This window comes from Notothenia rossii (assembly GCF_949606895.1).
Source record: "Notothenia rossii genome assembly, chromosome: 1".
Classification (NCBI taxonomy): Eukaryota; Metazoa; Chordata; class Actinopteri; order Perciformes; family Nototheniidae; genus Notothenia; species Notothenia rossii.
In genome coordinates, this window is record NC_136912.1 from 10,858,125 (window position 1) to 10,881,587 (window position 23,463).

The window sequence follows — 23,463 nt, forward strand, 5'->3', positions numbered from 1 at the left end:
GGATATGAGGCATGGCTAGAATGGGTGATCTGTTTGGTATTTTGAGCAAAACACTTCATAGACATGTTTTTTTTATATTTTTATATATCTGAGACCTATGCTATTACCTAAAAATAGTATGATAGGTGCACTTTAAAAATGGAAATCTTGCCATTTTTATGATACTGGGTTGAATTTTTGTTAATTTAATCTATCAATTTATTGCATAAGGTCAACATTAGATGGGTTTTTTACTTGTTCAGACAAGCTAGTTAGCATATGCCATGCTGGGGTAATAACTGGCAAATATTTGAGTTATTTGATTCATTATTTTAACTATAAAATATTTTTTAAAAACAATTTATGGCAGAATTGCAATGTTTTTTTGTGTGTAATTTAAACAAATAAAAGCTAATCAAAACTTGTATTGTTTTTTAACTTACAGCATGCACGCAAACACAATCCACATTTGGTCTTTGGGCAGTTTTTTGCATAATCTTTGACATGGAAATGTGCACATGCAAACTAATGCAAATGGATGTACAGTGAACTACCCATGATCCTGTTGTAATTTTAAATTTTAATTTGAAAGGAAAAAGTGTGTCATGCTTCCTCAAATTACATTCAACAGCGTGAGCAAGCTATTTTAGCTGTGCAGAGGTGTTCTGACCCTTTAAAGAATACAAAAAGTAACTTGTCTGTTGGTAAGAGGGATAAACATTACAGAAAACAACTTTACAAGTATTTCACTGATCAGAACAGCATAGGTAATCAGATAAAATTAGGTAAGAGACGTTTTACAGGAGTACACACAAACAAAATAGCTCATAAGGCGTAACTATTTATATTGGCTTCTCGTGTGGCTCTGCATTACGCTTCTAATATTATTCTGTTTGTTGTGGGGAAAAGATAAGCTTGGTGTCTCTCTCCAGGATAAATAATGTGCAGGAAGGGGATCCAGGATGGAAACGGGTGGAACAAGGTCAGGAAAATACTGGAGCTCATAACAGAAACCCCACACCTTTAACTTTGGCTGTGGACGTCTGATTTCCATGTGAAATCCATAACAATATTTTTCATATCTGCCTGAAATCGTAATTCAATACAGGAGGAGTAGAGAATAACAGATATATCCTATTACTACATCACGTACTTTACAATGGCAAGATGTCATCACAGGGAATTAAAGGCAGTTAAGAGAAAAAATAAGCCCACTGCCTGCACGCTGGCCTAAAATATCATATTCTCTATAATGTTTTCTCTTAATTGTAAAGGGGGATATAACAAGTCAGGAAAACCCCACCAGATATCAAAAGTAAAGGTGTCTGGAAGTAATTAAGAAGGCTATACTTTTACTCAATCCTTACCTTGAGCATCTCCATTGTATGGTGTACGGTTTCATACATTACAGGTGAACATTTTGTATTATTTGTAGTCCTCTACTTAAATCTAACACTCACTGTTTGGATTAAACCGGTATGTCAGACATGATTAGTTTACAAAATACAGAAACGTGTTGAAGACAGGACAAGGTTGTTCCTACCTTTACAAAAGATAGTGTCTACTTGGGGCTCTTGTCACATTTTGTTGACTTTAAGTTGTAAGCTGTTAAGTTGTGGACATTTCCCCTCAAAACCTCTCACATGTTTTTATTTGAATAACTGTTTGAGGTCAACATTTTTAATACTTTTCAAAGATAATGTTTTCATAACTTTATTTTTCTTTCCTCTTCAGTTTATCACCTCATGACCTCTTTGATTTAACATGTGACCTTTTGGAGGGATGTGATTCCCAGATTGGGAACCACTTCATTAAAGTAGTTCAAACTAGCTCCACCATAACCAGCAAGTAAAATGCTGTTTAAACAATATCAGTGTTAACAATGTAATAAATAATATGCCAATGGGTGCAGAGTCAGGTTTCCTGTACTTAGATTTGTGATTCTCTAATTGGGTTTTGCTGATAGCTTAGGATATTGAATGCACGACTTTCGCTTGTAACAGATTATTTTATAAAGTATTGGGGCTTCGACACCTTCCATAACTAAGTGAGCTGACATACTTCTAGTCAGAAGTATGTCAACTCTTTACCTCCGCTTCTTCATAGCTGCAGCACAGACACGCAGCCATGAGACAAACAGTGCTCTGTTCTGGGAGAATGGCTCTGACCATGTGGAACTGAGAGCAGATCTCAATTAAAGCCCAGTTTACACTCACGACTTTCAAAGGGAGGGAAAGTAAAGGGGGGAATGTGTGGCATACAGTCAGTGTGTACAACATATAAGTTCATTTACTCAAGTACTGTACCCGAGTACAATTTTGCGGGGAGTTGTATATTACTTGAGTATTTCCATGTTCTGCTACTTACTTCTACTCCAATTCAGAGGTAAATATTGTTGGTAAATGTAGTTACTTTGCAGATATGGATTAATGATGTAAAATAGAATCATCACTTAAATAAGACTTTCGTTACACCTGGATTACATTTGAATATGCTACCCAGCAGTATACAAATGTGTTTCACCTTTTTAAGTTTTATAAACACAGTAATATATCAATAATTATAATCAACACATATAGTGTGTATTAATCTAAAATGGGCCAAACTGCATAAGGAGTAGTTTTACTTTTGGTACTTTAAGTCAATGTTGATGCCATTTGAGTACCATTTTGATTACAGGACTTCTACAGGACAGTATTTCTACACTTTGGTATACGTTAACTTAAGTACAAGATCCAAGCACGTCTTCAACCTCTTATGAGCTATTACTAATAGTTGGGATGATACTGTAATACACATTATTTCTGTGTGTGGTGGGTGGTTTTCCAAAATTGCTGTAATCTCCCTCCAGCTCCTCTGCCTGTACATCTGGGGCGTGTTCTGCCGTTACAGCAGGAAAAAAACTCCCAGTCCTGAAACTCCTGCAGCTCCAGAGAGGCAGTCTGGATTTGCAGTCAGGGGACATTCATCATCTTCCTCCTCCTCCTCATCACCAGCCAGCAGAGCAGCTCTCTCTCTCTCTGTCCCTCCCTCACACTCCCCCACGTTTTCCTCTCTGTCCGCCTCTCTAAACAAGAATCCTTTTCTTTTCTATCTCTGACACACGGTAGTCATGTATGCTGACGGGGACCTGCTGCAGATCCCTCTGGGGCTCATCAACAGCGCGGGGAAGTATCTGACCGCGGAGACCTTCGGCTTTAAGATCAACGCGTCGGCCAGCAGCCTGAAGAAGAAGCAAACCTGGACCCTGGAGCAGACCGGGGAGGACGGCAGCGCGGTGTTCCTCCGCTCCCACCTGGGCCGCTACCTCGCCACGGACAAAGACGGCAACGTGACCGCGGACAGCGAGACGCGCGGCGGCCGCGACTGCCGCTTCGTCATCACCGCGCACGAGGACGGGCGGTGGTCTCTGCAGTCCGAGCCGCACGGCCGGTTCCTGGGCGGAAGCGAGGACCGGATCACCTGCTTTGCGCAGACAGCCACACCGGCAGAGAAATGGAGCGTGCACCTGGCCGTGCACCCGCAGGTCAACCTGTACAGCTTCACGCGCAAACGCTTCGCGCACCTGAGCACGAAAGGGGGTCGGCAGGAGGTGTCCATAGACCGGGACGTCCCCTGGGGGGTGGACTCTCTGGTGACTCTGGTGTATCGGGACCAGCGCTACCACCTGGAGACTTCAGACAACCGCTTCCTCCGCAGTGATGGCAGCCTGTCCACTAACACCGACAAGGACACCGGCTACATGCTGGAGTTCCGCTCCGGGAAAGTGGCTTTCCGCGACTGTAACGGCCTCTACCTGGCGCCCGCGGGCCCGACCGGCACAATGAAGTCTGGGAAAAGCGGCCGCGTGGGGAAGGATGAACTGTTTGGCCTCGAGCGCAGCCACGCGCAGGTCGTACTGACTGCAGGCAACGAGAGGAACGTCTCCACGAGGCAAGGTGAGGCTCTGCAGACAATCAGAGCCAGAAACACAAATCATATTTCACTGTACAGATGAAGTCACTGCATAACTGACACACACCATGCAGCTGTTGCATTAGTCTCTGAGGGAGAATTAGTTTCCCTGTTACTTCATTTTCCTCACACCATGTGTTTTTCATTACTCTCCCTTTCTCCTCCCTCCTCCCTTCTTTTGGCCAGCCTCTGCCTAGCTTAACATTTTTTCTGCAGTAATTCTACCCCTGCATTGTGGCTGCTGGTTCAGGACAAGCTTCAGTCTACAGTTATCCCTCATCCTTTATCTCATAATAGCCTGAGAATAAAGACAGAACATGAGGAATGGTTTGTTTTGGAGACAAAAAGGATCAAATGGAGAGACAGAGGGAGGTGTGACTCAGTCCTGAATGTGGATCTTTATGCCACATGTTACCTCTTTGTCTTGTCGCCACTCAGTCTCGCTCTGGGCCAGACTGATCATTAACAGCAGTTTATTCAAGCAGTCAATACGCTTTAATGCAAGCAGAGATGGTGTGTGTGCATTCCTGGAGAGATGGATTGCGGCAGGAGAAAGATAATTATGATTTAATGAGGTCAGTGCAGGGTAGCGACTTCTGACCTGGTCTTTCATTGAAGTAGTAAACGTTATTTTTAATGGACCACCGGCATCAATATAGCCCAATAACTGGAATGAGGCGTTGCGCTCAGTGTGGATGACTGCGAAGGACACTTCAATGGTTAAATAGGTTTTTGTGTCAAGTCTAAATGAAGAGCTTTATTCCTGAACTCCTCTATGGTGGAGAGATTCCCAGCTGGGTCATTTGAGTCACCTTAAGTCTTTATGAGCAACTTGCAGGTTAAAATCTTATATATATACTGTCTATGGTTAAGACATGTCTGTTACGTGACGTCTACTGTATGTTTGGGGGGAAAAAAATACTTTCAGAGCTGCAAAAATGGCTGGCTTTATGTTATAGCAAAGGGGTCACATTACAGGTGAAAGGGGAGACAGTTAGTCAAAGAGCAGGTAGAAATCCATAAAAAGCTTTATGAGTGGTGATTTTAGACTTGAATTCATAAATAAGCCAGAAACAAGACTCCTAATGGATGCAACTGTTTGCTGTCCATGTCCACAACATCTTTTTAAGATAATGTCAGTGTGTTGCTCCCAAATGGTTAAAAATCAATAAATAATGCTCGAGTGCTCTTACATAACTGAAACCTAACCTCAGTAAATTAACTATAACGGAGACTAGGTTAGAGTGACATAACTGAGACATTGCCATAGTCTCAGTTATAACTGGAACATATAGTCTCAGTATTAGGGCTGCTCAATTAATCGTATTTTAATCGCATTTACGATTATGGCTTGCAACGATACGAAAACAACGTAATCGAAATAAAACGATTATTTTTTTATTATTATTAATATTTTTTGGTTTTGGTTTTTCAGTTTAATTATACTTAAAGTTCAGGGTAATCAACTGTTAAAAACATACTGTTAAAAAAATTCTCCAATAAATTGATGTTTTCAAAGTAAATGGATAATCGTTTTTAATAATCGTGATATCAATTATTGACCGAAATAATCGAGATTATGATTTTTGCCATAATCGAGCAGCCCTACTCAGTATCATAACTACTGCAAGTAGTTCTCAGTTATGACTTGATGTACAGTCTTAGTCATTTTCATGCGTGTTTAATGCATGGGCCTTTAAAGGTAGTTTAAGTATTAGCGTGTGCAGAGCTCAGCTGACTGCCTGTTTCTTTGTTCATGGTCTGCAATTTTAACGAGTGTCTCTGAGTTTCATGTCAAGTCTTAAGCGAGTCTGAACTCCCCATTTTGGGACTTACAGTATGTGTTGTTTTAATTAAAGTTTCATGTTTCTAGTCTAGATATTCACCATGAGAGAAGTGGAGATATGTGTCCACTCAGTCCTCATTACAACATAATGCAGTAACAAGACTTTTTGACTGATATTTGCAAATCTATTCTTTTCATATTTGGAAACACTTGCTTTGTTGTTGTTCCACTATGATTTTCCCCATCACCTTCCTCTCTAAACAAAGTCACTTTCAGGACTGGCTCATCTCACTGTAGGCTGCAACAAATCTTTGAAACAACACTTTAAAAAAAACTGGGCACAGAGGACGTTGTGTCCCTTTCAGAGTCAACCTCATGAATAGGAGGGATTCAGAGTTTCAGACTGAATTAAATCTGACAACAGCTTGTCCCACTTTTCTAGGCATAGACCTGTCAGCCAATCAGGACGAGGAAGGAGATCAGGAAGTGTTCCAGTTGGAGATGAGCCGTGAGGACAGGAAGTGTGCCTTTAGAACCGCTGCTGGAAAATACTGGACTCTGACAGCATCTGGGGGCCTGCAGTGCACGGCATCCACCAAGTAACCACACACAAATAAACACACACTGGGTCATGTTAAATGTCACGCACCTAATTTGCATATTCCTCATAGTTTGTTCATTTAGTTTGTTAATGTGTGTGTCACAGGTCGGCCGACAGTGACTTTGAGCTGGAGTGGCGTGACGGTCGTGTTTGTGTGCGTGCAGCCAACAACAAATATGTGATCGCCAAGAGGAACGGGCACTTAGCTGCTACTGTCGACACCACAGGTCAGTGACGTTCCTGTCAATAAGCTACGATCATCCTCTCCTTAAAGGTCCCCTATTACACTGTTTTTCAGGTTACCTTGCGGTAATTGGCTAATGGTAACACATGCCAACAAATCGTTATGACATCATAAAGTGGCCAAAATCTGATCAGCTCATTTTCAGACAGGTTTTTATATAAATGGATCAGGACAAAAAGTGAGCAAATCTTTGTTCCTGAAACTTTCAGAATCTCTTTACACAGAGGGGACACATGTTGATGTAGAAGAGACATGAAAAAGTGGATTTTGCGTAATAGGTGACGTTTAAGATGCTTTGGGGAAAGAGTTGGTTTATCAAAATCCCGATCTCTTCAGGTGAGGCTGAACAGTTCCTGATGAAGCTGATCAACCGTCCAATCATCGTCCTTCGTGGGGAGCACGGGTTCATCGGGGCGCGTAAAGCAGGGATGGCGACCCTAGACTCCAACAGAGCATCGTACGACGTTTTCCAGCTGGAGTTTCACAACGGAGCTTATGCTCTTAAAGGTGAGCGGGTAACAGAACTGTTGTGCTGTTCCTGCATGTTTTATTTATCTTCAACAAGACACATGATTAAAAAAAAACGAATGTGTAGAAAACTGTGAAAATAACATGCATCCTGATGGTAGATGTTTCTGTTTGTAAAAAATTACAACGGTTTGCCCTTTGGTGTCTATTTTGATTCTTGTACATGGGAATAACAGATCAATGAGGTAATATTTATTCTTCCCTTTTTGGTCAATAGTACAATTAAATTAGATGGGGAAAATCAAACATTCAAGAATTGCAAAACAATGCACAAACTCGAACAGATTCACATTACCCTGGGCACCACGCTCCTATTTCCTCGTCTCAGTGTGGGTACATCACAGGTCTATAAAACTCCACTTTGCTCTAGACGCAGTCAATGTTTAGAGATCTAATGGAAATAACATCACAGCTACATGGCTCCACAACCACCTTACATCAAAAACCTTTCATCATTTCAGCCATCAAACTTAGTGCTGATCAAATATCTGTTATCCTTTTCCTCCATGATGATACAGTGATAACATAATGTAAAAAGGGAAATGAGGTACGTAGATGTCTTTGCACAGGTGTGAAAAGGTTAATCTAGCTATATCGACCAAAACGTTATTTTCTTTACCAAGCTCTTAAGGGTTAGGGTTAACTAACTTTAGCTAGATTTTCTATCAAGCCAATAGACGCCTTGAACAGACATTTCTAACCCGTTTTCTTTCCTTTATATTTTTGTTAGTCACAGTTGATGAGCTGCTTGTCCTCCGATGGTGGGATGATATTGTGCAATGCTCAAAATAAATAACTTTTTCCACATGTAACAAAGAAAACAGGCCTTTACAGTAGTCAAAAACAAATCAAACAAAATAAGTAAAACTCCAATAAAATAATAAACAACTTATGTATACTTTCTATGTTAAGGCTTGTATAACTTGGTAACTTGAACGGTAGTTAAATACATTTGCTTTAAAGGGGGGACTATGGGGAATAGGCGCTTTCACACCGGAGTACTTTTCCCGTTTAGTTCTAATAGTTCCTGGGATTTTGCGTTCACACCAAAAAGAGAACTTAGTTCATGAGAACTTTTACCCCCTTTTTAGTGCCTGCTAGAGAGCAGGTACTTTCATGGGAGAAAAAAGTTCAAATTTCTGATTGGCTGGGCGAATTGCAAACCACGCCCCGTAAAACTCGGAAAAGGTTTTTGAAGACGCGGGTGGCAGTATACGCCGTGAAGTTGTTAGCGGCCTGCCAGTAAACTCAAATCAGAAGAAGAAGAAGTGATGTCAGCGGCTTCATTTGCGTAATCTTCCCTCAGGGAAGTTATTCCGGGGTGAACGCGATCAGCTCTTAGTTCCATGGTGGTACTAAGTGCTGGGAACTAAGTACGGCAAAGTACTTGGTGTGAAAGCGGCTATTGACTGGCTTTTGGAGTGAGCCTCAAGTGGACGTTCGATGAACTGCAGTCTCTGTTACTTCCACATGGGCTTCACTGTTCAGCCACAGACGTTTTCCCTTGGTATACACATAATCCGGTGCTTTACAAAGTGTGTGTGTGTGTGTGTGTGTGTGTGTGTGTGTGTGTGTGTGTGTGTGTGTGTGTGTGTGTGTGTGTGTGTGTGTGTGTGTGTGTGTGTGTGTGTGTGTGTGTGTGTGTGTGTGTGTGTGTGTGTGTGTGTGTGTGTGTGTGTGTGTGTGTGTGTGTGTGTGTGTGTGTGTGTGTGTGTCCTCTCCAGACTCCCAGGGGAAGTATTGGTGTGTTGGAGAGGACACGGCGGTGGGATGCAGCGGCTCCACACCCGTCCAGTTCCTTTTTGAGTTCTGTGACCTCAACAAGATGGCCATCCGTGCTCTGGGGGGGAAGTACCTGAAGGGAGACCACGCTGGAGGGCTGAAGGCCAGCGCCGACTCCGTGGACAGCGCCACCCTCTGGGAATACTGAGAACACAAAGCTGGACCTCCACTCTACCTGACACAATGCTTCAAACTATTGATAAATACTTTAGGTAGCTTTTTTTGCATACATGTGCCTGTGTGTGTGTGTAATCGTGAATTTGTCTGGATGGATGTGTTAAACTGGAAGTCATGGCACCAAAGCACTACAGGTGTTTTATTTTCTTTCTCCATTATTATTATTATCTCTTACTGGGCTTTTTAACTGGACATGTGGATGTACTGATGTTGTGTAATGAATAAATCATAATGTGGTTTCACTTCCAATCAACACACGCTGGGAAATGTTGTGCCTAACTGTGGTGACTACTGGTGTAAACAAACATACTGAATGCTATAAATCATCACTTACTAACCTTCTCTTGTTAAATGTCCTGCTCGCTCTATACGCTGCTTTCATCTCCTGGTCTCTTTTAAACTATTAAGCACAACTCAAACTAGATAAAGGGATGTTACTAATGCACATTCTTCTGCTGTATATAAGGCTTTTATGTCGCTGAATACTTAAAAGAAACATAGTAACCAAGTGAAAAAGTGTCTGAGGGTTTAAAAGAAAGGAATAGATCTAACATGTTGCCTGTATGCTACTTGCCAGATGTATTTCCTTCTCTTTGGTGTGCAGGAAGACACAATCTGTTTATAGACGGATGCATCTACACGAAGTAGTCAGTAGTCAAAGGTTTTCCATAAACACTGTAATCCACTCCTCTGATTGGCAGTGGAAGGTTTTCAATTATGCTTGGAAACAAATCAAAGGAGCGTTGAGATTCAATCATCAACTTAAGGAGACTTCTTAGTGAGAATAATAATCCGTTCTGTTAAAAGTAGTGAAAAGGAGGTTGGCTACTATGCACTCAAATGCACATGAATGCATACAAATATAGTCATAGATACATTTATTCCAGCTGTGACTAATTCTGCACAATAGATTCTAACTACAATAAGTTAAAAGCACATGTTTGTTATGATGAAATGGATGGTGTGAAAACGCAATGAAAGTCTCTGTGGCTATAATTGTGGCTGTGCCTTCCTCTCTCTTTTCATGTTCTTACACTTGATCTGAAAAACCTCAATAAAGTTTTCCCTCTTAATATTTGACCTTCTCCTGGACTTCTTCTTCTTGGCAATTGGTTTTATTTCTCCAGGATCTGATGCATGGATTTTCCAAATAACTTTTAACCAAGCAGTTTTAATTTGGTAACTGGTAACATTTTGGATTGACATGGTTCATGCTATTGCTATAGTTGCATTGTCGGTCTGTCGTCAATCACTTTGGTTGAGATCTTAACATCTCAACATATAGATGGGTTGGCACAACATGTTGAACAGATATTCATGACGGCCAGAGAGCGAAGTTCCCAACAATTGTCGTCTTTAAGAAAAAAGAAAGAAAGAAAAGTTCCTTTATTAATAATTCAGTTTTCAACTCTGTTTTTGTATACACACACACACACACACACACACACACACACACACACACACACACACACACACACACACACACACACACACACACACACCATGTATACATCACTTCAGGGGACATTACATTGACTTACATGCATTTCCTGGAGACTTATCCTAACCTTAACCATAACCAACACATGCCTAACCCTAACCCTTACCCTTAACCTAACCCTAACCCTAACCCTAACCAAGTCTTCACCCTTGTACAATAAACAATATGTCTCTCTCTTTCTCACACACACACACACACACACACACACACACACACACACACACACACACACACACACACACACACACACACACACACACACACACACACACACACACAGGACCTATCCAGGTAACATTTGAACACATATGTACAAACACATGCATTTACAGAGAGGTGCAAGAGCGAAAAGGCTGCCAGGTTGTGCAGAACAAGGGAGCAGAAGGTGAACTTGCACATCTCCAGCTACACTTTGTAGTTGTTTGGTCCGATCGGGACTCTGGCGCACCTTCATTTATTTAAAGGCTAATTTGGTGGTAGTTAATATTTCCAAAACCATTGCTGAATTGATCCTAACTGTTATTTTTTCAACTTAATATAATATCTTCCTCCTCAGTGCCATAGAGCTCCATCATTTAGCCACACTGGTTGTCATCTTCCTCCTCCATAAAACCTGAATAGAAAATAGGCCATCGAGGATTCAATTGAGATGTGATAGATGCTGTTTTGTGTGGGAGAAGGATGAAAGCACATGCATCATATCCCCTTGAGATTTCTCTGAGCCAAAACTGTACAAGGGAAAGGAAGACGAGTAGAGGGAGGTAACCTATACTCCTCTTCCTCTTCCTCCGTCCTTCTGCAGAGGAAACTCAGCCCTCCCCCTCTTACAGAGTCATACAGTGGGGCAAAAAAGTATTTAGTCAGCCACCAATTGTGCAAGTTCTCCCACTTAAAAAGATGAGAGAGGCCTGTCATTTTCATCCTAGGTACACTTCAACTATGAGAGACACAATGGGGGGAAAGAATCCAGGAAATCACATTGTAGGATTTCTAATGAATTAATTGGTAAATTAATTAATTAATTAATTGCATCCAAAGAACACCATACCTACTGTGAAACATGGGGGTGGAAACATCATGCTCTGGGGCTGTTTTTCTGCAAAGGGACCAGGACGACTGGTCCGTGTAAAGGAAAGAATGAATGGGGCCATGTATCGTGAGATTTTGAGTGACAACCTCCTTCCATCAGCAAGGGCATTGAAGATGAAACGTGGCTGGGTCTTTCAGCATGACAATGATCCCAAACACACCACCCGGGCAACGAAGGAGTGGCTTCGTAAGAAGCATTTCAAGGTCCTGGAGTGGCCTAGCCAGTCTCCAGATCTCAACCCCATAGAAAATCTTTGGAGGGAGTTGAAAGTCCGTGTTGCCCAGCGACAGCCCCAAAACATCACTGCTCTAGAGGAGATCTGCATGGAGGAATGGGCCAAAATACCAGCAACAGCGTGTGAAAACCTTGTGAAGACTTACAGAAAGCGTTTGACCTCTGTCATTGCCAACAAAGGGTATATAACAAAGTATTGAGATGAACCTTTGTTATTGACCAAATACTTATTTTCCACCATAATTTGCAAATAAATTCTTTAAAAATCAGACAATGTGATTTTCTGGATTTTTTTTTTTTCTCATTTTGTCTCTCTTAGTTGAGGTATACCTAGGATGAAAATTACAGGCATCTCTCACCTTTTTAAGTGGGAGAACTTGCACAATTGGTGGCTGACTAAATACTTTTTTGCCCCAGTGTATGTGTGCCAAACTCGGCAAAGAGTCAATGGGTTTGTTCCGTTAGATTTTGTGAGGATAACTCCAGGATAAATTCATATATTAACAGCGCTGTTATGCATTTTTTAAGCGTATTGCAATCAGCAGAAGGAAAAAGAATTAAGCTCCAAACAGAAAACAACTTACTGGCATGACTTAAAGGGGCCTAAGTATGCTCGTTTTGAGGTTTGATTTGTGTATTGTGTTCTCTACTGTGACATGTGTCCATGCTTTAATGTTCAAAAAGCTCTTTATTTTTCTCATACTGCCTGTGCTGCAGAACCTCTTTTCACCCTCTGTCTGAAACCAGAGCCCAGTCTGCTCTGATTGGTTAGCTGGCCGCCCGGCTCTGTTGTGATTGGTCAACCACTTAGAGATGTCCCGCTACTTAGCATATCACGTACAATGTGTTGGAGTGCTAGCCAATAGGAGCGTTACACACTTACATAGTGATGTCTTTATGTTACAGAAGGAAACAAAGGAGTCCAATGGAGGTGTTTCAGGCAGGGGGAGGGGGGAGTGTGTGAGAGAGAAACTCCCTCTGGAAATTTAACACACTACAGGAAAGGAAAACCCCCAAAAGCACAACAGGTCCTCTTTAAGGGCACTATTACTGACTTACTTGTTTAGTCGCTTTTTAGCAATTATCTTTTTTAAGAAGTGTTAAAGAATTCTCAGACATGCACAAAAGTGATATTGACTGACATATTGTATCTGTGGTTTATGTTAAACCACAGACTTTATTTCAGGCTTCTAATCAAAAAGACATCCAAAAAACGAATTGACTTTGAGACGAGGGAACCAGAAGAGTTAAAATGCTAACTCAATTACCGGTTTTGAGATTAATTCCTGCAGCACTTTACTAGAGAAACAGACAGAAAGATATCAAAAGCATCCGCATCTCTCCAGTGCAGGATTTCTGTGTGTTGCCATGGTAACATGCTGGCAGGGAGGATGAATATTTGGAGATGTTTCAGACAAACGGGAAGATCAATAATCGTAATAAATCCCTTAAATCAGACCCTACAGAAATAGTTTCTGAGGCACTTCAGACACAAATTGAGTAGATAAAAACCTCAAGATAAGCAGAGACATGTGATAGTCCATAATAAATTGGAGCTCACTCTAACATAATTATTCTCCCATTGCCACGTCCTTTTAGTGGATTTGTGTATTTGCTGTGTGCAGTGATCTGTAAGAGGAAACATGTGGCAGGGTTTTGACAAATCTGCCTTCCAGATTAACAGGTTGGCTGTCAGTGTTACTTTAAAAATGTAATCCACTGCAATTATTAGTAACCTTTAAAAACATGTCATTAATACCGTAATCTGACTCAAACCCTGATTACTTTCGTAGCTTTTGGATAGCTTATACATCAAATGCAATGCCAATAAATACAAAAGAAAAGAAAGAACACTGATGTTATTTAGTTTAGTGTTTTTTTAAGACAACAGAACAATTTGACTTTAGGAAAGAAGAAACCCAAGATATTTAGGATCAAAAATGTTTCCTCTGAAAACCTGCCTTTCATTATTCAGGTTATACACCAACAACGAAACACATGACATACCAAAGTTTAAACAATCTGAAATAAAGTCTTACAGATATGAAATGCTTAGTTTAATATATACAGCTAATTTCACAGACACTGTTTTATGAACATATAGGTTCATCTATTGTATTGAAAAAAATAAAGCAGATTCAGGCATTCAGGCGTATATTACATTACATTACATTTCAGATTATTATTATTATGGATCTACTGCTGCCCTCTAGTGTTGGTGATGTGACAATGATTTAAAGGTAGTTATTATAAAATCAGCCATTGTGCAGAGTGATTACTTTTGGTACTTTCAGTAGGCTATTTTTTACTGCTAATACTTTTATTCAAGTAAAACTTTGAAAGAAATAACATGAACTTGCAACAGTTTTGAGGTACAACTACTTTTTTACATTGTATTTAATTTAACTGAAAAACATAAAGTTACAAACTCACAACAAAAAAAGGGTGTAGGAATGCTCTAAGTAAAAGTCCTGCATTGTAAATATTACTCAAGTAAAAGTACAAAAGTATTAGAATCAAGATATACTTGAAGTTCCAAAAGTAAAAGTACTATATATATTCATTGTATATTCCATTGTTGGAGTATAGGTATTAGCTTAACCTCTGTTTAATGCATTAATGCAACACCGACAGGGATCATTCATAATGAGTACTTCACCTTTTGATACTTTAAGTACATTGGTTCAGAGGTGGGAGAAGAACTCAGATCTTGTACATGGGTAAACGTAGAAGTAGCCTACTCAGGTCTTGTACTTGGGTAAAAGTAGATGTCCTCAGATCTTGTACTAGAGTAAAAGTAGAAGTACTCAGAGTGTAGGAATACTCTGTTACAGTAAAAGTCCTGCATTCCAAATGTTCCTCATGTAAAAGTAGAAAAGTATGATCATCAAAATATAGTTAAAGTAGCAAAAGAAAAAGTAGTCATTGTGCAGATTGGTCCATTTCAGAATAATAGCCTATATATGATATGCTTTATAATGATTGATCATTAAAGTGTCATCAAAGCTGGCAAAGGTGCAGCTAGTTTGAATGACTACTCCAGGGTAGCTTGTGAATGTACTCCAGGTGGAACTAAAGTCTGATTCAACACTTGATTATATTTCACATTATTCATCCAAATCAGCAAAGAAAGTTATTAAATAAATGTAGTCGAGTAAAAGTACATAATTTACCTCGGAATTGTAGTGGGGTAGAAAACACCTCAAAGTGTAAGATACCTATCTCCTACCTAGGTGTTGCTGATCATGAGGACTCTACCTGGTTTGTTTTATGGGACCCCTGATATGGGATCCATTATATTACATTACATGTCACTTGTTAGACGCTTTTATCCAAAGCGACTACTCAATACTGTGGGCAATCCCCACAGGAGCAATTTGGGGTGAAGTGTCTTGCCCAGGGACACAACGACATGCTGACTGCATCAACCCACTGCACCACACGCCTATATACTTTTTGTAGTGACTTTTGTCTGTTGTTTCATAATTGTAATCTAAACTACACTTGAGGTGATTTAGTCCAATGAATGAACGTGAAGAATTAGAAGAAGAAGATGGACCTTTATTAACAGGGTTCAGTTTCCACTCTGTCATACACGCACCTGCGTTTTTATACAGGTTTATACAGTACTCTTTTTACAACATGCATATACAAATACACAAACAGTTGCACACATGCACATCTAAGGAGCATAGTGAATAAAATATGGTAATATATTTAAAAAAAATGATCTTCCATCAACTAACGGGTCAGTGAGCAGTCAACATGTCAAAGAGTGCTTGGGCAGTATACTGACTGAACCCCAATATTACTCCTAAAGGCCTGGTCAACAGTGTATATTAGTCACGTTGGATAAATGTTATGTAAACTAAAAAAGTAACTATTAGCCCTTCTCATAGCTGTCAAATAAAATACACACACTTGAAGAAATAGTTTGAACCACTAGCAGAAATTGGAAATAGTCGAAAAATGTAGAGTGAATGTACTATCTCTTATCTGGTAACCATTAGCTGAATACAAATAGCCTACTTCTGAATACTTTCACTTTTGATTAAATGTAATAGCCACATTATCTTTGTTATATCACAGTAAATATACCACATACACCGAGCTATTGCGACAGTAACCTCAGTAAATATTTAAAAAACATTTTTCTCGTAAAGCAAGAACCACAAAAAAACCTGTTCTCATTCTCAACAACTGTTTTAAATGCCAATCCAACTGCATTTCCCGTCAATCACTTTGTTTAGGAGATGACGCACGACTAGCAAACGGCATTCAGCCAATCATAACGCAGCATATGCTTTTCTCGTCGGCGATTGGCTATGTTTGCACTCATCTTCCCAGGATGCTTTGCTGCACTGCCTTGGAATTCAAATCGAGTGGACCAATCAGAGAGCGCCGTTACGACGAGGCAGCTTTTTAAATTTGTAGTACCAGAGTCTGTTGTCAAAAGGCACGGCAGGACTGCAAGCACCGAGAGACGCGTCTGTTGATTAGTTACATAGTTAGTTTCAGGTTTGTAAATCTTTAGATTCTCATTCACTTCATTTTGTTTAATGACGAATCAAAGGCTTGTATAACGTTCGCGTTAAAGCGTGGTTAACATTAGTTTTGATTTGAATTCACCAGCGCATGGGCGCAAGCTAGCTTCCAGTGCTAAACTACCGTCGGTTAACCATAGTTTGAACCTTTTCACAAACTATCGATACCTCTACTTGTTAGTTTTAAGCGTTAACTTTGTAAAAGACGCAGAGAGCTTTAATTAAAAAATGAGTGCAGGTAATGCAAAGCCGGCGAATCCGTCGGCAAATGTCGACCCAAAATCAGCTCCTCTCAAAGAAATCCCAGATGTCCTGGTTGATCCACGCACCATGAAGAGATATGCGAGGGGGAGATTCCTTGGAAAGGGTGGTTTCGCAAAATGCTACGAAATCACAGACATGGAGACGAAGCAAGTTTTCGCCGGGAAAATCGTGCCCAAGTCCCTGATCCTGAAGCAGCACCAGAGGGAGAAAATGACCTCTGAAATCGCCATTCACAAGAGTCTGAACCACGCAAACGTCGTGGGTTTCCATGGGTTTTTCGAAGATGACGACTTTGTCTTTGTTGTCCTGGAAATCTGCAGGAGAAGGGTAAGTTAAATACTCAAAAAAGTAATGTGTATACACTTCACAGGGCCAACGGTTACACGGCGGTCTCTGTCGAAGTCCGATGGGTGGTGGCTTACATTGAAGGAACCGTCAAAGGGATTTTGGACACGGTGGCCTAATGTATCTAATTATATAAAGCCAAATAAGTAATTACACGGAAAATAATTAATGGTTATCAATATTGACTTATTTTCCTTGTTTGTGCTGCCATGGTCACATCCCAAATATTTGCTTTAGAATCAGTCAAATCCATCCACTAATCCTCAAACTATTTCTCATTTTAGCCTTTTTAGTCCTACTTTTTGTCATTGACTTTCAAGTCTCACAGAAAGAACTTTGTATTTCATTATGGGTTTTTTTCTCACGTTGAATTGAATGATCTTCTTCTCCATTTCAGTCCTTGTTGGAGCTGCATAAGCGTCGTAAGGCTGTGACAGAACCTGAGGCTCGCTACTACATGACCCAGCTGCTGAAGGGTGTCCACTACCTGCACAACAACAGAGTCATCCACAGAGACCTGAAGCTGGGCAACATCTTCCTTAATGATGACATGGAGCTCAAGATTGGTAATTTACTCCTTTTAGATTGCATATGATTTCACTTCAACCCTCTTGTCTCACCTGAGAAGGGTAATGGATACCTGTAGACTCTCAAATAAACCCTTTAGACCTGTGATAAAGCAAGGCCCTCATCACACCCCCACTGAAATGTGTCATACGTCCTAGATGAATAGCAGTGAAAAGACTCAGGAGTAACAAACCAACAAAAACCTTTTCATTAGGGAACATGGCACACAGATGTCCCAAAAACAAATACTACAAAAATGTTTTAGTTAGTCATCGCCTTTTTCAAAAGCTTTTCTGTATTTCTACTCCAGGGGACTTTGGTTTGGCCACTAAAATCGAGTTTGATGGCGAGAGGAAGAAGACCCTGTGTGGAACGCCCAACTACATTGCCCCTGAAGTGCTTTGTAAGAAAGGCCACAGCTATGAAGTGGACATCTGGTCGCTTGGGTGCATTTTGTAAGTCACAGTTTGACTGAATATAAAAAGAAAGTCACTTGAGCAAAAGATTCAGTCAGATTAACCTCCTCACTGTCTGTATCCTCTCAGGTACACTCTGTTGGTGGGTAAACCCCCATTTGAGACCTCCTGTCTAAAGGAGACCTACAACCGCATCAAGAAGAACAACTACACCATCCCCTGGGTAAGTTCTGCTAAAGTAACACTCAATATTCCTTCAACATATCGTTTTTACACATGTTTGGTTTGACTTATCTAATAACCTGCATTCCCATCTCTTTCCACAGCACATCAACCCGTTGGCTTCCAACCTCATAAAGCGCATGCTGCATGCCGAACCCTCCCAGAGGCCGACCATCGCTGAGCTGGAAGTGGACGAGTACTTCACCACCGGCTACATCCCCGTACGTCTGCCCACCACGTGCCTCACGGTTCCCCCCCGCTTCTCCATCGCGCCCAACACCACCACAGAGCTCAGCCAGAGACGCCCACTGACTGCTATCAACAACCAAGGTAACAAGCCCGGCAGAAAATGACATCTAACTCTGTGCAGAAGTTATATTATTACATTTATTCTGAAATGTTTCGGTTGGATATAGAGTTCATGACGTTGTTTTCTCTCCGTTTCTAGGAGGGACAGAGAACGTGGGTGTGAAGGAAGAGCATATGCAAAGGTGAGAGATGTTTGAAATGTTAACTTTGTGGATTCCTCCTGTTTGTACTAGTGGTTTTTAGATGTGGCGGAGCAGGGGTACTTTTTGTTGTTCTCTGTTGCGTTGTTTAAGAATGTGCGTCATATGGATCCCTTTTATCTGCAAACCATATCTCCCTACGGGTACAAATAAATAACCTGAATGGAAGTGTCTACAGTGTAGAGAAAGCCAGCGTGTCACAATTTAGAATGAATTTGTGTCGCATTATTTTACAAAAGTCATCTTTGTGTATGTGTAACCATTGTGTTTTCTGTGTAGGGAGCCTGAGCCGGCAGAGTGCCACATTAAAGAGATGCTGCAGCAGCTCAACACCATCATCGCTTCTAAGCCCTCTGAGAAGGCCGTCATCTGCCAAGGCGAGTGCAGACTCGAATCATTTTTCTAATAAGATTCCATTTTGCACATTTCAAAAGTTTGGATATTTTTTGTACCACTGTGAACTTTACTTACAAAGGTTTTGTTTTGTTTTTGTGTTTCCAGAAGAGGCAGAGGATCCCGCATGCATTCCCATCTTCTGGATCAGCAAATGGGTCGACTACTCTGACAAATATGGATTAGGTAAGAATTCAACTCTGACTCTAGATCCATCTAGCAGCCAAATTAAACATTTTCTAAATCCTCTGGTTGGTAGCATTTGAAAAAAATCAAATGCTAGAATATCTTTTAGACTAAATACTGCGTAAAACTTGCTTTTCCCCAAAAAATTATATGCTACAATTGTTGTCTGGTTGACCCTTTTTAAAAACTAGGAAAGCACAACTCTTTTCCCATAGACGATATCCAAAATCTATCATATCTTTAAAGCAACATAAAAACATTTGCTTTGTCCTTCACAGCTCATATAAGGCCGTTTGTTCTGGGTGCTTCAGGTGTCACAATTTGGACTCAGCCAGTTATTTTGAGCAAATAGACATTTTTCCCAGCAAGAAAAGCTCAAGTGTAACTGATAACACTAACTCTTTGATTCATTGACGTATCACGGAAAGCAAGGTTATTAAACTCTGCAGTCATTTTTTGCAAAACAAAATAAAGTTTAATTCCCTGTATGACACAATAAAAAACACAAGTTGGTGAAAGACGGTGTGCGAGAGTGGACAACACCAGGGCCCTGAAACTGCTTCAGAAACATGAGGCCATCATGTATTTTGTTAAATGTCTCCAAGTAACAAGACATGGCTGCAGAGAAATGCCCAATTAGATTTGTTAGGTAGGTTTGAAATGGTGTTGAGGATGTGTAGTTTTCCCCTAGATAGGGCTGACATGTTTTATTTTTAGGTTGTCATTTGGCAAAAAAAATTATAACGGGTTTCATTATAACGTGTTTTTTTATGTGTATTCCAGGCTACCAGCTCTGCGACAACAGTGTGGGGGTGCTGTTCAACGACTACACGCGGCTCATGATGTACACCGACGGAGACAGCCTGCAGTACATCGACAAGACGGCCACAGAGTCCTACCTGAGCGCGCGCTCATTCCCCCCGGCTCTCAACAAGAAGGTGAGGGCTCCACAAAACAATTTAGACTATTTCCATATTCTGCTGGTACTTTGAACTGTTTCTCCAGTATATTTTAGGATGAAGTGTTTTATGTATTTATTTATTTGACAGCTATTAATAGGTTACACTTTTCAGGTAGACTTACGTTACGTATCATTTTTCTTACAAATTTGTCATCCTTCCCCCTGCTAGATAACGTTGCTGAAATATTTTCGTAACTACATGAGCGAGCACCTGCTGAAGGCCGGCGCCAACATGGCCCGGCGGGACGGAGACGAGCTGGCGCGCCTGCCCTACCTTTCCCTTTGGTTCAGGACCAAGAGCGCCATCGTGCTGCACCTCACCAACGGCACCGTTCAGATCAACTTCTTCCTGGTGAGACGCACAACATCTCCTCCACCCGGTGTCTCTTAAACATTAGCTTATTTTGTTTAGCCCACAGATTCTAATATAGAGTTTCAACTATTCATGGATCACTAGTGTTCAATGTTTAGTACTCGTATATGGCATTATGTTTTTCACCACATAGCTTGACGTTTTTTTGCCGCTATTGTAGGGTAGACTATCTTTCCCAAAATATTAACTCAATGATAATTTTGATTTAATAGTCATCAGTAATGTGGATTTAATTATTAATCGGGTAAAGGCAAACGATGGATTGTTAGAAAAATCAGGAAATGTTTACTGGATTCCAGCATTTAAAACCAGAAAATCACACAAACAATATTATTATATTTAAGATCATATTTAAAGTAAATGCAGCTGTTTGCCTCAGATATAGACGTTTCTTCGGTTTCATATTGGACATGAAAATTGTTATCTTTGTTTTTTACAAAACAAGACCTTTTTTAAAGACGTCTCATTGAGAATCTGAGAAATGTTTGTATCGATGGCCGATATAATTTAAAAGATAATGGGCAGATATCGATGTATAATTATAAGTTGCGACTCAGTTCTAAACTTATATTCCTCTCGTCACCCCCACCCCCCCTCTTCCACCAGGACCACACCAAGCTGATCCTGTGTCCGTTCATGAACGCGGTCACCTACATCGACGAGAAGCGCGAGTTCCGCACGTACAAGCTGTCGCTGCTCGAAGAGTTCGGCTGCACCAAGGAGCTGGCCAGCCGCCTGCGCTACGCTAAGCTAATGGTGGAGAAGCTGCTGGACAGCAAGCCTCCCCCCGCCGCACAATAGACACGCCTTTAATCACCGTCTGTCTCTAATCAGAAACAGACTCTTAAATCCTCATGTATTTTATTCACTTTTCAGGCTATACATTGAACATTTATCTTATATGTTGTACATTTTTGAATTTTGGTCCCTCAACCACTTTTATTTCCTGCTGTTTAAAGAAAACTCTTGATGAAGCTTAATTTTGACCAACACATCCTGCTGACGGTAAATCAAAGATGGCTGCATTTGAATTAAACCCGTGCATTCAAATAAGCCTTAAAGGGACAGGTGGATTTTGAAAGTGAGACATTGCTCCCAGATTTCTAGGCTTGTTTGATTGTTTGTTGAGTCGTGTTTTTTAAATCTCTTGGTGTGGGTTGAGGCTCGAATGGAAAAAGCTTCTCGGGTCTGCTTCTCTACTTTTGTATGTTTTTATATGTAGAGGAATGGACCATGTCAATATTTCTTCATCATGCATATTCTTCCTGTAGCTACATTTTACTCTTTTATAAGTCTATGTTAGATCAACACAACGTGCAAACTTGTATATATACTTCTGAATATGCATACCTGTTGTAAAGATGGCTTGTTTTTACCCAGTTTAAATAAAGATTCTCTTTAACTTGACAAATTACTGGAGTCTGTTTCATGTGCTGCTTATAAGATATTAGAATTTGGCAGTGCAAAAACTACTGTATTTGATTCTTGACAATGCTTGACCAGAAAAGTTATTTTTCTTTTTAAATGCAAATTTGAACTATCTACACTTCTGTTAAATCTCTGGAAAATCTAGGTGGGGGGGTAGGTAATTCACTTCAGAAACACTTTTTGTTATATTCCATGGAATGCTCTTAACATCCCGATAGCAATGAATACATAAAAATGTCATCTGTGGAAACCGTGGGGCTGTAAAAAGCACGACCTATCATCTGAGCCGGCCCGGCTAAAATAACTGGATGGCCTACCTGCCTGTACATTTAAACACGTTTTTTCACAGGAAACAGCCTTTGCACTATATGAATGATCATTTTTGCAAGTGGCCCCCGATACACCCCAGTAGTTATTACAAACCCAACATGAACAACCTCAGTCTGACTTTGGAGCCAGGGAAGATTTAAACTGTTTGTCTTGGTAGACATTTTAAAAAGCAGTCTGAAAACAGTCGGTGCCAATGAACCATGTAGTAAATCAGTCTGGCGCCCCCTGGCGGACACAAATCTCCAAACAGCTTAGGTTCTTTTTAGGATTTGACAAACTGCTATTTAGGTTAGACATTTCTCAAATATTTTACTTCCCAGTTGGTTCTTAACATTCAAAATTAAATAAAGCAACAAAAACACACCATGCATGTCTCAGGGTGAGGTCATAACTACATGACCCCAATTACAAATATAATATTTTAGTACAAGTTATCTTAGTATTGATAATTGTAAAAATAGCAGTTATTCAAACATTGTGTTTAAGCATTTGTTGTTAGGGCAATAGAATAAACTATAGAAATACAAAAAGGAGACAAAAATACAACATATTTAAGGTTTACTGAAAATGATAAGAACAAACTTTGGCAACACTTTTCTTTCTTTTAAATACAAGAAGACATGCACCAACATATTCAAGTAACAACAGTAAGGAACATTCATAACAGCAGCAGTAATAAAACACAAAGTTGGTTTTAGGGTTACAGTGGTCTAAAACGTGAAAAACCCTCTCACAGAGAGGTTCAGTGTGTGATACTGGGGCTCTATGAACACTAACAGTGTAGAAAAGATGAAGGAAAACAAATAGGAAGGACTACACCTTCAATAATTCAGTCTTGTTTTCTGAGTACCAGCAGTTCAATGAGTTGTTGAATATGTTCCGTTTACCAAATCTTAGCAGAGACTACTTTATTATGCTTTCTGGGGGTTTTCCCTTCCCCGTAGTGTGTAGGTTTTTGAGCATTGAACATTTAAGCATGCAAACAGCGTGTCACAGTAGAGCCACAAAATACAAACATGAACCTGAAAATCATCAAAATAACAGGGATT

At 40.4% G+C, this 23,463-nt stretch overlaps 2 protein-coding genes across 2 annotated transcripts; both read left to right on the plus strand.

The window, feature by feature from the left end:
- The first annotated feature begins 2,910 nt into the window (after positions 1 to 2,910).
- LOC307042514 (fascin-like) lies at positions 2,911 to 10,131 on the plus strand. Its single transcript, XM_079686430.1, has 5 exons — positions 2,911 to 3,917; positions 6,162 to 6,318; positions 6,426 to 6,547; positions 6,901 to 7,071; positions 8,817 to 10,131. The coding sequence occupies exons 1-5, from the start codon at positions 3,092 to 3,094 to the stop codon at positions 9,020 to 9,022; spliced, it is 1,482 nt and encodes a 493-aa protein (XP_079542556.1). The 5' UTR covers positions 2,911 to 3,091; the 3' UTR covers positions 9,023 to 10,131.
- Positions 10,132 to 16,279: 6,148 nt separating this feature from the next.
- Positions 16,280 to 22,067, plus strand: plk1 (polo-like kinase 1). Its single transcript, XM_079680064.1, has 11 exons — positions 16,280 to 17,011; positions 17,427 to 17,595; positions 17,907 to 18,051; positions 18,142 to 18,235; positions 18,339 to 18,564; positions 18,683 to 18,725; positions 19,023 to 19,120; positions 19,245 to 19,322; positions 20,106 to 20,260; positions 20,453 to 20,635; positions 21,263 to 22,067. Exons 1-11 carry the CDS (start codon positions 16,649 to 16,651, stop codon positions 21,455 to 21,457), a joined length of 1,749 nt encoding a protein of 582 aa, XP_079536190.1. The 5' UTR covers positions 16,280 to 16,648; the 3' UTR covers positions 21,458 to 22,067.
- The last annotated feature ends 1,396 nt before the right edge of the window (positions 22,068 to 23,463 follow it).